This window comes from Berghia stephanieae, chromosome 2, assembly GCF_034508935.2.
Source record: "Berghia stephanieae isolate SIO BIC M18660-M18661 chromosome 2, UCSD_Bste_1.3, whole genome shotgun sequence".
NCBI classification, from domain to species: Eukaryota; Metazoa; Mollusca; class Gastropoda; order Nudibranchia; family Aeolidiidae; genus Berghia; species Berghia stephanieae.
This window is the reverse complement of record NC_088361.1, coordinates 50,493,960-50,513,959: the sequence shown is the minus strand read 5'-3', so window position 1 is coordinate 50,513,959 and position 20,000 is coordinate 50,493,960. Positions and strand designations below refer to the sequence as shown.

General features: G+C 36.1%; 2 protein-coding genes across 5 annotated transcripts in view; both read left to right on the top strand.

The window, feature by feature from the left end:
* Window positions 1-2,904, top strand: part of LOC144965104 (uncharacterized) — a 23,870-nt gene extending 20,966 nt beyond the window's left edge. For all 3 annotated transcript variants that reach the window (XM_078900040.1, XM_078900038.1, XM_078900039.1), the window contains one exon: window positions 1-2,904. This exon is cut by the window's left edge and continues 334 nt beyond it. In XM_078900040.1, coding sequence (XP_078756166.1) covers window positions 1-759 — 759 coding nt within the window. In that variant the 3' untranslated portion in view covers window positions 760-2,904.
* Window positions 2,905-10,521: 7,617 nt separating this feature from the next.
* LOC144963677 (uncharacterized) overlaps window positions 10,522-20,000 on the top strand; it is a 24,810-nt gene continuing 15,331 nt past the window's right edge. Inside the window, exons 1-5 of one of the 2 annotated variants that reach the window (XM_078897634.1) lie at window positions 10,522-10,944; window positions 12,116-12,260; window positions 14,584-14,700; window positions 15,715-15,929; window positions 19,099-19,266. In XM_078897634.1, coding sequence (XP_078753760.1) covers window positions 10,933-10,944; window positions 12,116-12,260; window positions 14,584-14,700; window positions 15,715-15,929; window positions 19,099-19,266 — 657 coding nt within the window. In that variant the 5' untranslated portion in view covers window positions 10,522-10,932. The remainder of the gene's footprint in view (window positions 10,945-12,115; window positions 12,261-14,583; window positions 14,701-15,714; window positions 15,930-19,098; window positions 19,267-20,000) is intronic. The other variant, XM_078897635.1, reaches the window with a different exon arrangement.

The window sequence follows — 20,000 nt, the reverse complement described above, 5'->3', positions numbered from 1 at the left end:
CGAGGTGGTCATCGTAATTTTGATGTTTCTGCTGCTCTTAAAAACCTGGCTTTAGCTGATCTAATGGAAGGCACTTCTGATGGAAGTAAACATAAAACAGATATCAAAGACAGCGGTACGGTTTCAACTCCCTCAAATTCTACTACAATTTCTCCGTCAGTTTCTGAACAAGACGCCATAACTCCCTCAACTTCAGCTGCAACTTCTCCGTCAGTTTCTGAACAAGACGTCATTAATGACACCACACCAGCCATTTCAGAAGAAAATAAGGGTTTGATCCAGCCCGTCTTACCTGTAACTTCAGAGAAACCAGGAGAACCGCTTTCCAATGGAGACAATGAATCAAAAGAGGAGTCAGATCAAGGGAGCTGGCCAGCTTTGGAATCGTCCTCACCTGAAGACAACGAGCCTGCGACGGAGAAAACACCTCCTTCGTTGTTAGAAATGGAGAAAACTGAAGTAGAGAGCACAGTGTCACTTGAAAAAGTCGATCTTAAGCCAGAAGATAAGCCATTGCCAGATGAGCAAAAAGAATCTGTGTTGGATAATATTTCTCAAAATTACAGAAATGTGAGGATGTCTTTATCTACTTTCCTTTTAGCGGACAACACGGATGGAAATGATGGACCTCCAACTTACAACCTTTTAGACGAGCCGGACAAACATTTGTCTAGTCATTTGTACCCAGTAATGAAACCGATTAGTGTTAAAAAATCTCCCGCAAAACGTCTCAGTCGGGAAAGAAATGAAGATAAATGAATTGCGATGTGCTGGGGATGGAAAGTTACAAGTTTTTATGAAACATGTATGCCACTGATTGAAAACTATCTATCTATCTATCTATCTATCTATCTATCTATCTATCTATCTATCTATCTATCTATCTATCTATCTAGGATAGATGCGTCAGTGATTCAGCACTACGTAATCTCATCTTGTCACACATGTCAGTGGTTTTAAGCGTGTTCGATTAACGGATTGGTGACAGTAATTGAAAAAATAATATCTGGCCCAGGCATTGCGTCCCCATGTATGGAATTTTACACATCCCGCTCGATTTAGGTGTGAGTGAGTACCTGGAAAATGGGCAATTACGGACATCGTAAGAGTACTATGACAAAAAAGGGCGACTAACAGACGACTATGAAATGGAAATTAGGTGTCATATGGCCTGCTGGGAAAATAATTGAAGTATTGTTAAGCGGATTTCTTTTGATAAATCCGTTGGAATTCGCAACATTACTATCGATATCTTGTATCTCTCAATCCATCCATCCATCTATCTATTTACTATTTATCTTCTACCTCTCTGTCTGTCTGTCTGCCTATCTAGCTCTATATTTGCCTGTCAATATTCCGTAATATGTTGCTAGTTGTCTATGTCTGGTTGCCTGTTTGTATGTCAGTTAATATATCTATATTTCTGTCTATATAACTATCGATCTATCTGTCTAATTATTTATCATCTATATATCTATCTCTCGATCTATCGTTAAGATAGTACCAAAATATTGTATTCAGTATGTCTACATCGATGTTTCAGGCGTGTTTGGTCATCATCGGGGGAATTTCTAACCAAACAAGCTTGAAACATCAATGTAGACATACAGACTACAATGCAGTGGCAAATTTCTTAATATTTTGCTCCAGTGTTGTTGTCAACATGTCGAGCAATCTTATTATCAAATTTGTAATATAACACGATTAAATATCTATCTATCTATCTATCTATCTATCTATCTATCTATCTATCTATCTATCTATCTATCTATCTATCTATCTATCTATCTATCTATCTATCTATTCTATCTATCTATCTATCTATCTATCTATCTATCTATCTATCTATCTATCTATCTATCTATCTATCTATCTATCTATCTATCTATCTATCCATACATCTATCTATCTATCTACATATTTATCCATCTACCTATCCATCTATAATACTATCTCGATGTGTAATGAGTACCCATGTCTAGGATCAAGAATCACTTCAACTTTCCTTATAGGCTCATTGTCGCGTCAGTGGTTACCGGTTCTGTCTATTCGTTCCATCACGATATGACTTGTTTTCAATAACTTAATAATTACAAAGCCACCGAAAATTAAGATAGGTGAATTCTAAGCTTACATCACAGCCGAAATTTCTAGTCTCGTTCAACATTTTATGAGATTATCGGAAGAGTAGCGTCCCTTGATTGGACGTCACCGGCGGAAAAGTTATTAGAGAGAGAACGTCATGTTGGTTGTGCGCATGCGTCTCTCGTCCTCGCTTCCGGTGAAAGCGGATTGAGATACTTCACCGAAAGCGAGGACGAGAGAGACGCATGCGCAAAACCAAATTGACGTTCTCTCTGTAAGGTGACGTCCAATCAAGGGACGCTACTCTTCCGCTAATCGCATTCCCTATATCCACTAAACGTGCTTTATGGGCTTTACAAAGGGTCTCTCACCAACAGCAACAAGTAACATGGAGAACGAGAAACGGCGCTTGTTAGGCGACATTTCGATTTGTTCCGACAGAGACCACGCTGTTAACGACCAGGTACTCATTTTACAAAATGTATAGTAAAATAAATGGAGTATAAATAACTCTAATATAGATACAAAACAAAGTAAACGAGATTTCGGCCTTTGGCCTTCTTCGTGTAAACAAGAAACGGAAACATGTTTATGTTACATTGGCATTATAGTTAAAAACATTACAATAGGTAAAAATGAATGTGTTTATGTGTGCATGTGTGCGTGTGTGTGTGTGTGTGTGTTTGTGTGTGTGTGTGTGTGTGTTTGTGTGTGCAAGAGATAGAGATAGAGAGAGATAGAGAGAGAGAGATAGATAGAGAGAGAGAGAGAGAGAGAGAGAGAGAGAGAGAGAGAGAGAGAGAGAGAGAGAGAGAGAGAGCGACAATGAAGTAATGAGATGAAATTTAAACCAAGATCAAAACTATACAAATCACTCATAAGATAGGGGGACGGGATGGGGGGGGGGGGTGTTTTTACAGAGTACTAGACGGCGATAGTGTTTTTTAAAAAAAAGAAATATCGAGGGAGGGGGGTGGAGGGGGGGGGGGGGGCAGAGAAGAGAGAGAGAGAGAGAGAGAGAGAGAGAGAGAGAGAGAGCTAGAGAGAGAGAGGAAAGATAAGAGTGAGAGAGACAGAGAGAAAGTGGGAGAACAGAAGAAGAAGAGTGCGTTTCAAATTTATATATTTAAAATAAAGGAAAGAGATAAACTAACAAAAAAAACTAGGTTGACCTAACTGACAAGAAATAAAGTGAGTAGGAATGTGCAGAAGACAATAGAGAATAAAAATTTCGCGGCAGCGATGGGGGCCGAACCCGCGACTTATTTGCGGGTGTGATAACCCAATTCATTATGGCCTCATTGTTTTAATGGAAATCTTAAAAAATGACGCAAGTTAGTGTCCATTACAACAATGGTAAACTATGGCCATAATTCGGTTCGGATGTCAGACCTGTATATATGTACACGTCGTCTTCGACGAATGCAAAATATAATCAAACAATGAAAGAAAAATATACGATATAATGAAGACTCATCCCCGCCACTGAAGGGTTTAAAGAAATCATACGATTTCAATACGCTTCAACAGTCATGACGTCACTTCCCCCCTATTGACGCATCGTAACTTAGCAACTGGCTCTAAACTATCGGAAATGTGGCCGACGCCCTTATGAAATCTTTCTCCGACGAGCATAAAAGCGTAACCAGAGGAAAAAAAACCCATTATAAATCTGATCATGTTTTGCCTTTTACACATTCTGATCACAAGACATGAAAAGTTCTAGGCAGCATGAAGAATATAAAGCACCGATTTTCTTTGTTTAGAACCACAATAGCCGCCGTTGCTGGGCGACATGACATCAGACTATTGAATCCAATTACTTTCATGGATTTCTTTGACATTATAGCTCTGTCTATTTTCATTTGTATTTGTAGATTAACACTTTTATTATTTCTACACTCACTATCTCTACCATTGTTTCTTATCTAATTTTCTGGTATTATCTATTAACTGACTTTTGGACTTTCTTTTTATAGTAGATTTAAAGCCAATAAATCTTTGAAACACAAAAAACGCATGATACTTTTATTTATCTCATCCTTATTTGAGATGGAGAAAATATGGGGTATTGTATCATTATCCGACGGGACACACCGCTTCAATATGGCATTCAAAAATGACTTGAGCATTTATATAGTGCAATATCTCCTAAATGTGGTCAAAGCGCTTTACAAGGGGTCCATATCCAACAGCAACACGGAACATGTAGAATGAAACTAGACGCCTGTTAGGCGATATCACATTTTTTTATCGACAGAGACAACGTTGATAACTGCCAGGTGTTTATTTTACACGAGAGAATGTGAGTAAAGACCTTTTTCAAGGACTCAATTTCGCCGTTCAGTGTAGGACTCGAACCCAGGGCCGTCCGATCCAAAACAGGGATTTTACTCTCCAATCACCCATATACATTTATATAGAGAGAGGGAGAGAGAGGGAAAGAGAGAGAGAGAGAGAGAGAGAGAGAGAGAGAGAGAGAGAGAGAGAGAGAGAGAGAGAGAGAGAGAAACAATATATCTAGTCCTGTTGAGCAAAATAATGTTAACATTTTGATTTGCTCTCAATGGCAAAAAATAATAAATTAAAGCAAGTTAAATTATATAATATATTATATGAAATTGAATTCTGCTTGCAATAGTACTAAAAAGAATGGTATGAAGCCAATCTAATGGTTTAATGTAATCACTTAATATTCCATTTTGGCAAAAGTAGAACAGTACACAAAATAATGTTTGTACCATAGCAATTTTCCCATTACTGTTCAAATGCTGTTCACATTAAATAATTTGTGCACTGTCGTCTACAACAAAATCAGCTTTCTGTTATTTATTGCATGTTAGATCGTTACCTTAATATTTCTAAAATTTCTAAGACAAGATCTTTTAACACAGGTATACCTTTACCAAAACTGAATTGCAAACGATGTGCAAGGTTGCTTGGACATGTGGAAGCTGGATTCGGTGTAAATAGAGTAGCGCTGATAGTTTTTAACCTATCTCGAATGTCAGTATATTGCTTACACCACAGGCGAGTTTTGACTGGGTCGGTAAAAGAGCTTCAAAGGCAAGGTTGGACACGCTAGTAGCACTGCCCGGGCAGATTAATATATTCTCCGCATGCATGAAGAAGGCCCATTCAAAGCAGCTTTTGTCACTGTACAGGAACTATGGCAGTGCAACAAATTATAAGACGTTCTCTTCTTGAGGCAGGTCAGCCTGCAAGACGACTGGTTGTTCGATCGATGGTGATCGACCAGCACCGCATGAGTCGTGAAATTTGGCTAGCAACCATATGATATGACTCTAAAACAATGGTCACAGTCGACTGAACACTCCGTAACATTAAATAAGCGTTGCAACTACACGCCATTCCTTTCTTCAAAAATCTGGCAATCACATTTGAACATCTTGACCCACGGCAATAATGTGATGCCAGATTTTCGTACTGCGGAATGCATGTGGTCTCCAATTAAAAATACTCATAAAAAGTGCTCAATTCCAATGAACATAAATGGAATTTTTTTATCTTCCTATATAAAGAAGTCGGCACATAATCATCACAACAGCCAAATCAGCTATACCTTCAGTTAATGAGCATTTATCTTCACTTATAAGATCAACTACAATTGCTATCATAAAGTTATGATGTACAAATTCTATTATGGACACATGTGTTATTTTGGTACAATCAGTCCCCAAAGTTTACGATGCCGTGGCTGCGGATGCTGCTTACTCTTACAGCGCCAGATTGCCTCACAGATGTATTGATGTGTCGAGAATGATGAGGGAGAATACAAACGATCCTTATTAAATAGATGTTGCCTATGTGCCAACCAGCGCAAGATGTAACGATAAATGGGAAAAAGCAGAAGTAACAGGCATTGTGTCAGGGGTAGTTGTTAAAGTGAAGAGTACAATAATCGTCTTGTGTAATATTTGTGTCTGAATATGATCGCAGTCGATATTGAGCGATGCAATCTGAGGAACGAGGTTTGGTTTGATGGAAATGGATGTTTGAAAGAGAATAGTCTTGTTGGTCAAAAAGAATGTGAGCAGATTATTAGGTCGAATAATTGAAGACCCATTAGAGTTCTTCAAATTGTCATAATACATTGAGTGCATACGGGCACGCAGTTTTGATCAATTAGATTGTATTGAAAGATTGCTTTATTATCTTTTTGAAACACTTTTTAAAAAATGCTTTTTTAATTTGATATTCAAATCGGTTGGTGAATAGTAACTCATTCCACTGATACCAAATTTTCTAGGTGGAGGAGGGATTCTTCATCATCACAGGGTCGAACATGGCAGCGCTCGGCGGAGGGGACGGGCTGGCATCCTCGTGCAGACATAGAGGCGGGCACCTTTTATGTGGTTGCGGGCCTGCATGGGCGCCATCTGGGGAGGTGCGAGGGGCACAGCGATCTGCTTTCGCTTCCACTTCCTGGTGGGAGCTGGCGCTCGATGCGGCGTTGTAGAAGTCGGACAATCATAATTATCTTTGAAATGTTTATATATATATATATATTATATATATATATATATATATATATATATATATATATATATATATATATATATACTTGTGTTTGTGTGTGTGAGAAATATATTTATGTACAGTGTGTATATGGATGTGTGTGTGTGTGTGTGTGAGTGTGTGTGTGTAATTGGATGCGTGTGAGCTTTTGTTCGTATGTCCCAATCTGCAGTGTGTAATGTTTTTTTTTTACTGATGGTCAATGTATATATAAACACGATGAATGGAACAACAACGACAAAGAGAGACGTTAACAACACCACTCTCACATCCCTTATTCATCTTTAGCGAGTTTCGTGTTTCAAAATTCAAAAGTTCTCGGGTGAAAAACACCATTGTCTATGTCCGAAAATACGCTAAACAGCTGCATGTCAATCAGGACGTATCAATTGTACGCTGATCCATCCTCATACGTTACAATTACAAAACGTTTAAAACATAGTGTTTACCGTGGATAACAAAAATGACAATTAATGTATTTTGAAACAAAAACCGTAGCAGACAACGTCTAAACAGATATGCATTCAAACTTTATAAAATATGACCATACACAATATATTTATACAATCATATATCTATTCTATATCCCTAAATATGATTGACATGATAAGCTAAAAGATTCAGCTAGTATTTGAATATTCATTCTGGGAAAAGTCACCATGTTTTGATGTATTTTGACAACAAAACATAACGATCTACAATAAAACCAATACATAAAACATTTAAAAAATCCCAGCTTGTGTCAATTGCCAATTTGAACATTAAAAATGCGAACCACATACGAGCTCCAAAGAATGTCTATTCCGCTTCATAATTGGCACAGAAGTACTTACTCTACAAATCACTAACTCAATAAATCAACTCTCTGAAGCTCGGGAGGATTACAGTTTTCTTGCACCCGATTAAGGTGTACTCATTTGAAGGTCCGATAAACCAACTTTTTATGATCTCATTATTGTAATAAAAATACTCTCAAACCAACGCAAACTTTTCCCCATTACAACAATGTTAAAACAAGCCCATAAATGCGTTCGGTTATCAGATATGTATATAATATAGGCACATTGGCAATAAGGAATATGAGAGGGGATTAAAGAGGAGAACAACAATTTGTAGCACACCATTGACTAGCAAAGGCAACACTACAAGTTTATTGACCTTTCTAAATATACACTTCAATTTATTGATTGAATTGAGCGATTTCACTTTATTTACAATTTATGAGCATTTTGTCTATCTTTTTAATAAATAAAGTAAAAACGCAAGATATCTAGATCTAGTCTTTGTTGATCGTCCTCTGCAATTCATTCCATACTAAATCCTTTCTTTAAAAAATATAGCTTTGTGGAGAACATTGTGCTTATTTGCGTCAATAAAAAAATGTATACGGCGCACAACTCTACTGAAAGATTTGAAAATTAGAAATGTATTTTTTACAGATAGATAAACAGATAACTTGATTTCCTTTTATAATTTAAAGTCAGTTTGAAAGTTCGTTGAGTCAAACAGATAACATAAAATACGTACCGACGACACTTACACTATCAAAATCAACCAATTTTGACACTGTAAAAAGTTGTCAGTTTGGCGTTTTTACGTAAATCGTTGCATTCGAAATAATGTATTCACTGTAAATGTTGCTGCTCAAAGCTCGAAGAAATAAATAATAATGTGAAAATGAATGTAAGCTTCAATTTAATTACAAAAACAGATCAAATGAACGTTTCGGGTTTCCCCTTTATCAACTAAACAGGATGAATGAAACGCCACAGATGAATGAGATAATGTGGTAGTGGCGTGGTAAAGATGAATAAACAAAACATTGGTTGGCAGGAAATAGTTATGCTCCTTTGTAAGGAAGCAAGAATTAAAATAGAATACTAGATATTTCTAAAAGGTGCGCAATTAATTAAGTGAAAAGAAGGGAGGCGGGGAGGAACTGTGTAATGCAGTTTAGAAAGTGAAATATAAAAACGTGTAGACTGTTGTTGGAAAATAAATACAATGGGATTGAAAATTACAAAAACATGATAAATAAGGGATGTCGGTATAAGTATAAATCATTAGTGACAGCAGCAGGAAGTCATCTGTGATTTCCTTTTATAATTTAAAGTCAGTTTGAAAGTTCGTTGAGTCAAACAGATATCATAAAATATGTACCGACGACACTAACACTCTGAAAAACAATCAATTTCGACACTGTAAAAAGTTGTCAGTTTGGCGTTTTTACGCAAATCGTTGCATTCGAAATAATGTATTCACCTAATTACTTTACGGATTTCAGATCTACACTAAGTTTTCAACAGTTTTCGTCTATTTATGACATCAAGTATTATTATTGCCCATTTGATGCTTTCACTGTGATGGTTTCGGGTGGATAATAACTTCTTTGGTAATAAATTAATTATTATTAATAATAATAATAATAATCTAAAAAAAATCGAAATTTAAAACCAGAAAATAGAAGGTGCATTGAAAGTAAAATAAGGTTTTAGAAAGACCTTATTAAAAGTTATGAGCAGTCAGCTGGCTTCGTAGCGCAGTGGATAAGCTGTCAGACTCTAACATTGAAAGTACTGGGTTCAATCCCATTGTGGACATTAAAAAACAAGTTTACTTTATTGATAAAGACATCATTTTTGTTGTTATAGTTACTGGACATATATTTAAAACCTTAAATTAATCTATTATTATTATTATTATCATTCTATTATTATAATATTATTATTATCATTATTATTATTTATTTATTAGTATTATATTTTTTTTAAAACAACGTCGGCACCATTCAATGTTATCGACGTGCATTTATATGTCGACTGTTAGCATTTTATAATATCTTATCATTATCATCAGTGTATTTGTTTACCGCGTCTTTGTCATTTTATTGGGGTTTTTTTCTTCTTCTTGTTTGTTGTTGTTGTTGTTATTATTTTTCAAAAACTTCCTGTCCCATCATTATTTTTGTCTATTTACGTTATCTACCTAATTCACACTACACATCTCTCATTCGTCCTTAGTGTCTTACTCGTCGTGTTTTCTTGATAAAGGGGAAATCAGAAACGTCCACAGTTTGTCTTCGTCTTTTTAATTGAAGCTTACAACTCAACACTTATCGTTATTTTTTCCTTCGAGCTTCAAGCAGCAACATTTTCATTAGTAAACCAGCAGCGCCAACGGGGGTGCATAAAAACGGTGCATTTTTGTACACCTCCAGTTGATGTTCATAAAAACGCCACCAAACATGATCACCAGAGTACTGTAATACTGTAAGGTAAGTTCTCGATCCCAGGATCGTCTTTCAGCTCTGCTCACGTCTGCTACTTCAGGTTTATTTTCGCAGTTGATTTTCTTACCACAAACTGTTTTCACACACGGACAACTGTATGTTGCTGTGTCACGGGTCAGAGGCTATAGTGGCTTACACTTCATGTTGGGCCACACAGAAAAATCAACAGAGGATGTACCAAGTTACACAGACAGCGTTGTTTACCAATCTGCCCACATTAAATGATGGTGGGTACAATATCAAATGAAAATAGTTCTTTCCCCGCGAAATTGCGGGCTTTTTACTAGTCATATAAAAATGCTGTATAACTTATAGGCAATATACCTTTAAATGCTCCACACAGCAATTTACGGTTATACATCATACTTAGACATCATGTTTCTTATCAACAGCAATCTTGACGGCATTAATGGGAGAAAAAGTTTGGGTTTCGAATATAAGTTTGTTCCAAGGCCACTTCATCTTAGCAGCCCTCAATGAAAATATATAAAAAGCGATTTTCTCAATTATACATTCTACATCTCCCAGGTTGTAAGATAAGTAGGGTCTAGATATATTCTAAATATTTTTCTTAAATCACACCAACAAGCATTGTAATAGAACGGAACATAATCTTTAGCGCTACCTATGTCGATCGGGACACGATCTTTAGCGCTACCTAAGTTGATTATGAATACCACAAAATATTGTTTCTTATTTCATTTGTAAAATGCCACGATATCAATAATAGGAGATAATTGAAAAAGAATTTAAATGATATTTTGGTGTAAGGTTTTATTCAAAATAAAACATATTGCAATGTGAGTGGTGTGTTAATATGATGAGTTAGACTTTATAGTTCCAATGAATCTTAACCTAACTCATCTATTTATTTTGCATACAGGAAGAAATACAGCTTGATTGCTTCTCTACATACAGAAGCCATTTTGATAAACGAAACTTAGCACTCAATTTTGTAAACCGAAATATTGTGAGAATGTAACATTTGCTGAAGACTGTGCAAAATATTAAATCTCAAAATGGAGAACGAGGTAAGATATACATGTACTTACCAAAATAAATAGATAACTCTTACAGTATTGGGCCCCGGCCTCTACGCGCAACCCCACCCCAAACCCCCCACTACAAATATGAGCGCGCACATACGCAACTACGCATGTAACAATGATTTCACTCAGATTTACCGCAATTGAGATTCTGATGTCTACCTACGCCAAAATCAATTCTTAAAATTTATGATATAATCGCTCATTTCATAACAATTTCATGATGTGGGATGTAAGGTGAGTTGATGGGGTGAATGAAGCATTAAACATAGTGAATACAATATGCATGAATGAGCATATTATCAATGATCGCGTTGTATGAGGTTCCAATGACTTTATTGGTTTGGGGCATCAAGCTCATAATTTCCAACCTCTAAGAATTGCATTAGCATTTTAAAAAATCACCAGAATTAATTAATTTGATAAGAGGGATAACCCAATTGACCATTATTTGTGTCTCATAGTTTTGCAAATCGACATTTTAATTAATGTTCACCAATTAATAATGGACAGACTTTTCAAATACCCAAGTGGTCTATATATCAAATAAAGAAGAATAAGACGGGCTGGCGAATTATATGATTATATTTTTTTTGGCTAGAGCTTTAAAAAGAGCTGGCAAATGATATCATTATCATTTTTTCCCTAGGCCTTATAAAACGAACTGGAAAATATCACTATCATATTCTTTAGGCTAGATCTTTTAAAACGATCTGGCAAATTATATCAGTATCTTACTTGTCGCTTGATTTTTTTTCAAATTATATCATCATCTTTTTTTTATGGCTAGAAATCGGAAACCAAATATTGCTATGTGGTCTTGTTATATGACACTCGCTTTCGGATCGGAAGGTTCGAGCCTCGCTAGGCGCATAGTTGAGTCCTTAGAAAAGGCTCTTTACTCACATTCTCTGACCTTACCTTACTCATGTATAAAATGAGTATCTGGGCGTTAACAGGTGTCTCTGTCCGAAAAATTGGATTATCGCCTAACAGGCGCCGGGGCCCGTCCTAAATGTTGGCCAGGGACCCCTAGTAAAGCGCTTTGAGCAGGTTTAGTGGATATTGCTCTATATAAAAGTTCAGGTTTTTTTTATTGATTGTGCTTTTTATATACCGTTCTGTATTTCCTGAAACCCTCTTTACCTCTATTAAGAGAAAATCAAGTACTCGAGAAAACACAAGGAACAGAGGAGGTTCAAAAGCCAGATCAGCCCGAGATGTCAAAAGAACCACTGTTAAGTTCAAATTGCCAGAGACGAAGACAGCAGATAAAATTCAGTTATACTCAAACGTTAAAGGTAAAATAATAAATGTAATAATAGGCAGCATTTTCTTAACAAAGTATAATCTTTCCGTCTAATACCTTGTATATTCTACTCGTCCATCTCATCTATCCAATCTCAAACCTTTTTTCCAGCATATTACTCATGCTTAGTGCAAAGTTGATAGAGTATTAGATTTTGTTATCTGACAACAATAAGTATACACATTTGCTTAGAACTGATTTGAGTTCCATATCCCTGATATGGAACGTTTATACAATTTAAAAGGTTAATTTCTACAGAATTTGATATATAGGTCAGAGGAGCTCTGGACCTTTTACAAAATGATATTAGAAGAAAAAGATGTCAAAAGCGAAAAAGATCCACAAAATTCTCACATGTTTTACCAAAAAACAATTTTAGTTTAATATTGTGTGTGACCGACGATTTTATCTTTTAAAATACGAATTCAGCACAGCGTCTTATGGAAGATGTCAGATTTTCAATAAGTTCTATTGAAATGGCCTTCAAAATATCACTCAAATTTTGAAACAATTCGTCATCGCTGATGCTGTGTGAACAGGGTATTGATCTCCTTTTTTCATATGGTCCTATTCATGTTCGATTTGGCCTATATCGGCTGTAAAATCTGACCTTTATTGTCAACATCAAAGAGACTTTAGTCAATAAAAAAGACATTGTTCTATTTACTCGAATTATACTTAAACTGTTGTCCACTGAAGGCTAGATATTTTGTTCTTTTCCGGAAGCATAATCCTCATTAGTTGATACAGTCGCAATCCGCTGTCAATCAAATGCTGACGGACAGTCAATTTCAAGCGTAGAAGAAGACATAGATGCAGAATGAAAACAGTTTTCTTTATGGATAGCAATAATTAATTCACCATCGTCTACTGTAGTCCTATTGTCTTATTGGCAAGGATGATCTGCCACTGTACCAGACAGTTGATTTATTCCTGATAATAGAATGCACAAAAATGTCCTGGTAGCATTTGAATTTAAAAAAAACAAACAATTCGGTCACAGCATGACCAATAAGTCGTGCTCTGGTTTAATTGTTGAGATGTGGCATTGTGACCGGTTGATAATTAAAGTCATTAGAGGTATTTTCGAATGTTGCACATTGTTTAATGAGATTGACCTTTCTGTAAATATCAATTTATCATTATTTGTATAAGTTCAAAATAACAAAAGCTAGCGATTAGAAATCTAAAAATGCAAAATTTTAAATATGATACATTTTGCTTTTTTCAAAAAATTGATAAAACTTGAGTATAAATTCCTATGTATAAAACTAATACGGTTGCCATAAAGATCTGTAAACTCTCTGTTAAATGATAAGACTTATCTTTGCCCTATAGTAAATATTAACATTCAAAGGTAAGAGGCTTTGCATTGGAAGCTTTTGGTTAAAGATCCAATTAGAACATTCACCTCTAGGCCTTTAGCGTTAAAAATGCATCAGATTAAACCCCCCAGCTCCACCACCTGCTTCGTTGTCTCATAGTCTTCTTCTGTTCACCTTTTTAGTCTTTACATTCCCGACATGACTCCGGCTAAAAGCAGGGTCTCTCGGGATCCCCTTTGATCTTTTCCTTATTTAATTTTGATATCAACAACCAGTCATAAATTGCCTCCCTGAAAAAGGGGTTCACAGATTTTCATGTTAGGTGCACGACAGTGTCTTGTAAGATCTGATGAGGATGTTTCCGAGTTCCATAGCAGTAAGAGATTCCACTTGTAGACAGAATTCGGTGTCTAACGACAGCTTCTGTGTATCCGATGCGGAAATATTCAAGAAGACACGGGTAATCTGATTGAATATTGCATAGTTCCATGCTTGGATCAAAATGTAAGGGTGTGAGAAGGAAAACCTGGTAAAATGTTATCATCGTATCGGAACAGCATTGTGTCGGGTTGGCCCTGGTAGTGCATAAATTGAATTTAAAGCTAAAATTATTTTATAAAACTTGACTAAAAATAAATGCTATCATTGAGGGAAATGAATTGTGTTTATTAACGTCAAAGAACTTAAAGTTCTTAATCTCTATTATTTTAATGTAAAATTTCTTTACCTAGACCATTCCGAAACAACACGGGATTTACGCTTTTGGCCACATTTGATTGTCATGGTTTGTGGTACAATATAACCCATCTAATATTGATGCCAGAGTGCTTGGACCACAATTGATTGCCATGGTATTATGGTACAATATAAGCCATCAGATGTTGATGCCAGAGTGCTTGGATATGATTTCTAACCTCTACATCACACCCCCTACTACTTTAATGTGATATAGATTTTAGTAGATCGCTCTATTGTAATTTAATCATCCAGATTTATATCCAGAAAATATATTGGCTGGAGCAGAAGGAGGTTATAACGATTTTCTACCTGCATGGGCTTTCCCCAAGGTACAAATTAAAGCCATGGTCAGCATCATATCTAAGTCTGGTAAGTAATTTTGTTTTTTTAAACCTTTAAAGGCAGAATCATACTTATATTCTCTATTTGTGTGTACTGTTTTTCAAAATAGTTCAATTCCCTCCTTGCCGACCATTTTCCGTATTTTTTTCCAAAACGACATCCATCATTAACATTGATATTTTTAATGTCTATAAACTCTAACTCAAAAGGAATAAATACATGCTTTACACGATTCGTATAACAAAACAAGCTGTAGCTATCACAAAGCTTTAAGTTTTCATTTCTATAGTTTTTTCTTTTCAATTTTTGTGATGTGCAAAAGAAATCTGAATGAAAAAAATGTTGGCTGTATCGTAACGAATGTTACGATTCAACTGTGGTTGGTATGGAAAGGGTTAAATAATCAAGTAATGGCACTCTTAGGATGACTCAACGTTTTCAGTTAACTCTCTAACAAAATATTAAATACGGAACGTTTTGCGCTCACACGGTTTTCAGACAGCAACAACAAACATAGAACAATACAATACGTTAAGTCTGAATATATAAATGAAAAAGTCTCATATTCGATCTTCTAATATGTTGGTAGTAGAAATGTGTTGGGATATTTTGGTTGTCGTTGTTGACTGAACAGTGTTTTAAAACCCGAAACGTTCCTTGTTATACATTTGTTTTTTTATCTGGTTTTCCCCCCAATTTCTTTAATATATTGTAATGCGACATTCTTTCTGATGAAGCATTTGCCTTCTCTGTCAAGCTTTTAAAAAGATAACTAGCCTATATTATCGGTTTGCATATTTTGTTTTAATTATTGATAGTTTCATTTGTACACAGACACACACACAGAGTGTGTGTGTGTGTGTGTGTGATAGAGAGAGAGAGAGAGAGAGAGAGAGAGAGAGAGAGAGAGAGAGAGAGAGAGAGAGAGAGAGAGAGAGATTTGATGAAGGGAAAGCTCTTTTGAAAATTAGATCATAGCGTGCTTGTTAACAAAGCATAACTTTTGTGTTTTGTTATCCTTATTTTTGATTGATGGAAAAGATGGAGACCCTGACAAGAAGGATGCGAAGACTCAACAAATTCTAATCAATGAAACGATTGATGCCCTCAATAGTAACATGGTCAAGGCAGTCCTGTCCCAATTTGAGCATTTAACCATCTCCAAGATTTACCACTATGCTCAGCTGGGGGAATTCACAACCATATTGTTCAGGGAGAAAAAGTTGGTAGACGTCTTAATACATGTCTTAGATAAGGTTGGTGGAATTGTAGCATTGTCATTTATACACATCAAAGGTTGGAATAGCTGAATTGAGTTTTTGAACCGGATTAAGATATATTTTGGAAACTTCCACGTTATTCTCACTACAACTTGGTCTAAATTTTCTCATATGGGTCACATCTATCTAAACCAGAGCATCTTTAAATGATTTTCTTCAGTCAGCTGTCAACACCTAGATTATTTTTTTTATGAGAATAAGTATACATTATTTTTCAATGACATAATTATCTACTGGTGGAACAAGTTTAATAGGGAACAAAAGTGTGTTGTTAAAAACGGGCTCCAATCTCATTGGAAGTGTAAAACCACTCTTCCGGAAGACTGGATATATACTTTGTGTAATTGATCTTCTAGTTTTAGAGTTATGGCATCTTTTTCTAGTCTATATATACGAAGCTCAGTCAAAAAGTAATGGAACTATGCTTATTACTTTAAAACAAATTCATTAATTGCCATGCATCATACCTCAAATAAAAACTTGGCATTAGTCGAGTAGAATGCTACTTCTCAATATAGTCTCTGCCTCTCTCAATAGCCGCACTCCATCCTTTTGTAAGGGATGTATCCTGTCCTCGTAAAACTGAGTTGACTGCACTTTGAGCCAATGTTTCACTACTGTCTTGCTCCTTCATCATCTTCAAAGTGATGTCCCCTCAATGCCTCCTTTAGTGGACCAAAAAGATGAAAGTCAGAAGGTGTCAAGTCTGGTGAATAAGAAGGGTGAGACAGCGCTGTCTTTCCAAATGATGTGATTGCCTCCTTTTTCCTGACCCTTGTGTGTGGACGGACATTTTCACAAGAAAAGAACAGTATTCGTTCTATCTCCAAATCCGGTCTACGTTGAAGTCTTGTCTTTCAGTTGCTTCAGAGTCAATATGTACCGTGTAGAGTTGACGGTGGATCCATGTGGTAGGAAATCGATGAGGATCATACCCTTCATGTCCTAAAACAGTATTGGCAAAAGTTTCCCAGCTGAGCTGATTTCTCAGTTTTGACGTTTTTGATCTTTAGGGAAGTGGGGTGTCGCCATTCCATTGAATGTCTCTTCAACTCAGATTCATAAAGATTAATCCAGGTTTCATATTCAGATATTATTCTCTGAAAAAGCTGTCATCTCTGCCACTTAGCTGGAGAAGCTTGGAACAGCAATTCACTTTTTTCCACTCTTGATTAACTCCCGGGGTACCCAATGAGCGCAGACCTTTGAGAACCCAATGATTTGACAAAGTTGATGGGAACTTCAGTAACTGATTTCAAGGTCTCCTGCTATCTCATCAAAAGATGAACTTCTGTCAGATCTGATCAATGTCTCTGTCTTTATTTCATTCACTGAGTTGACACGTTTTGAGGTTTGTCAGATAAAGACATGGTTGAGTCGTTGTTGGATTGCATCACATTTCCTTTTAAATGATGAGACACACGTTCAACCCACCTAAAATTACTGCCTCTACCTAATGCCCGACAAACTTTCACAAGGCGTTTGAAAATGTTAGTTGAGGTTTCTTATTCGAAAACAAGAAATTCAATGGCAGCTCTCTGTCGCAGATAGACATCCATGGGGCAGGCATTTTGAACTGCCATAAGTTTTTCAAAATTTGGCGTAATCAAAATTTAAACTTTTCGTTTAAAGAGTACATGAGTAAATTCAATTGAGCCAAATATGAAGTGACATGGAAACGAAGTAAGAGATTTGTCCCATTATCTTTTTACTTAGCCTTTTATATGCAGTCGTCGAGAAAGATCATCCATCTTCGATCTTTTACGTCCCGTAAGCCTAAAAATCTGCATATACACCATATTACTAAAGTAGTCATGTCACCTTATGATTAAATATGTAACCTATTAATTATTAGTCATCCGAAGCACTGGTAATATAAAACTTCCAATGATTTTGGAACCGGGGAAATAGAAGGTGGGACGTCACGACTTTTCTGTCCTACTGTCATTCATGTGGGCGTTACTCATAGTGTATGTTGCAAAAACTTTCAAAATCTCGATGATAATGATACACCGAAGGTGCCAACCGAATGAATGCGACTATGTGGTCTAGAAGTATGACACCTGCATATAGGTGGTTCCTTGGAAGATACTTTTTGCTCACATTCTCTCACCGCACTCAGATATAAAATGAGTACCTGGCGTTGTCATTGTCCGAAAAAAGTAATATTGCGTAACTGAAGTCATGTCTTGTTCTATATGTTAAGTGTGGCTGTCCTTTAGGTACTCCTTATAAAGCTCTTTGATCACGTTCAGTGCATATTGCTCGATTTTAAAACTCCTTTTAAAAAATGAATGAAGTTAAATTGTAACCATAATATGTTTGATCCAGCAAAATTAACTTTTAGACCGTTATGGAGATCCTTTCATTTATGGAGATTAAACTCTCTCGGATCATCTTGAGGTACGTAGATATAATCTCTTGTCTTCCATTCTATTTTGCTCAATCACCCTACATTTGAGTAAAAATTTAAAAAAAAAAAAAAAGGGGGTGGGGGGGGGGGGGAGGAGTCGGGTGGATTTCGCGGTTACCATATGCGACTGTTCGAGAGTGGTGGTGTCTTCATGGTGCCGTGCTTGTTGGTCTTAGACAGGCGTAAGATCGAGCAAGACGCTCGCCATACGCCACTCGCTGCTTTCGTTCTTTTCACGAGTACAGGTTTTTGAGATCTTGTCATAATAATATGCAGTTTTACCACGAAAAACAGACATTAGGCAATTGTCACACAGATATATATTCTTGCCAGCCGAAGTAATCGGTCCATCCAGGTCATGGACAATAATTTAATCAAAGTACATACCGTTGTACCATTTTACAACGTAAGCTCAACCATCTTCAGTGGCGAGTGGCGATTGATGAATAACTTTTTAAAATGTGACTGGGGTTTCTAGCTGATTGTATCTTATAACAGCGTGTGGAATATGACTGAAATTCTGATCACATAATTGTTTTAATAGAGGAACGAGTAGCGAGCAAGTATGGTGTCCAGAGAACGTCTTTCTCTGACTGAAGCTTGGGTCGTGTCAATAGATTATATTTCACCCTCTTGGCCGCAGCTGAGACACAATGCATTAAGTTTGTTTAATAGATAAGATTCAATCGTATTTTGAATGTATGGCGATTTTTATTGTTAATTTGTCCACAGACCTATTATGCCCACAAACATGTTTTGTGTTGCCACAGTGAATTCTTCAGCACCCTTCTATTCGCTCAAAACAAGCCGCCTGGGGTTATTACAGACGTCACTCTCAGCAACATGAATCCCCTTTATTTCCGAGACTTTTTACATTTTTGTTACTACGGTGAAATTGATGTAAGAATGTGTTGTGTATCAATTTTATTCAAAGGAGTTATGTCTTTGGGTGACAGTGCACTGTGTAAAAATTATACGAGACCTACCTCTTTAAAACGGTATTACAGCAAGCTGATTTAAATGCTAAGAATTAAAGTAAAGTAATGACATTTCAGTACATGTATTAGATTTTATTTGAGAGAACCTTATATCAATGGACGTAGGATCACGTGATCATAAAACAGGGACCGCTTAACGGATATTTCACAGGACATTAAAATAATCTAATTTGCTTTGAATTTGTTATAAATACTTTAAAATATGCTCGTTGGCATAATTTGCACTGCTGAAATAATATTTTAAACTTTATAATATATTTGTTAACAGATTTTTGTAACACAAATAGGCACATGATGTTTTCCGATTATTGATGTTAGCAAAGCAAAAATCCTTACCGAAATACAAACGATTAGAGTACGCGTCGTGGCATTCGTCATTCATAAATAATTTTTGTGCATTTGATTTATCTCAAATCCAAATCGCAATAGGAGAAATTCATGTAAATATATAATGTCATACAGTAACAAAAAATAAAATGTTCCCATTTCTCTTCAATTTAACTTTAAAATAACATCAATTAACTCGTTAAATGCCGTATTCACGAAGTCCCAAGTTTGAGAAGATTTGTCAAGGTGAGGGTCATTTAAATCGATAGATATTTGAAGGACGAGTTCTCTGGCCAAATTTATAAATAC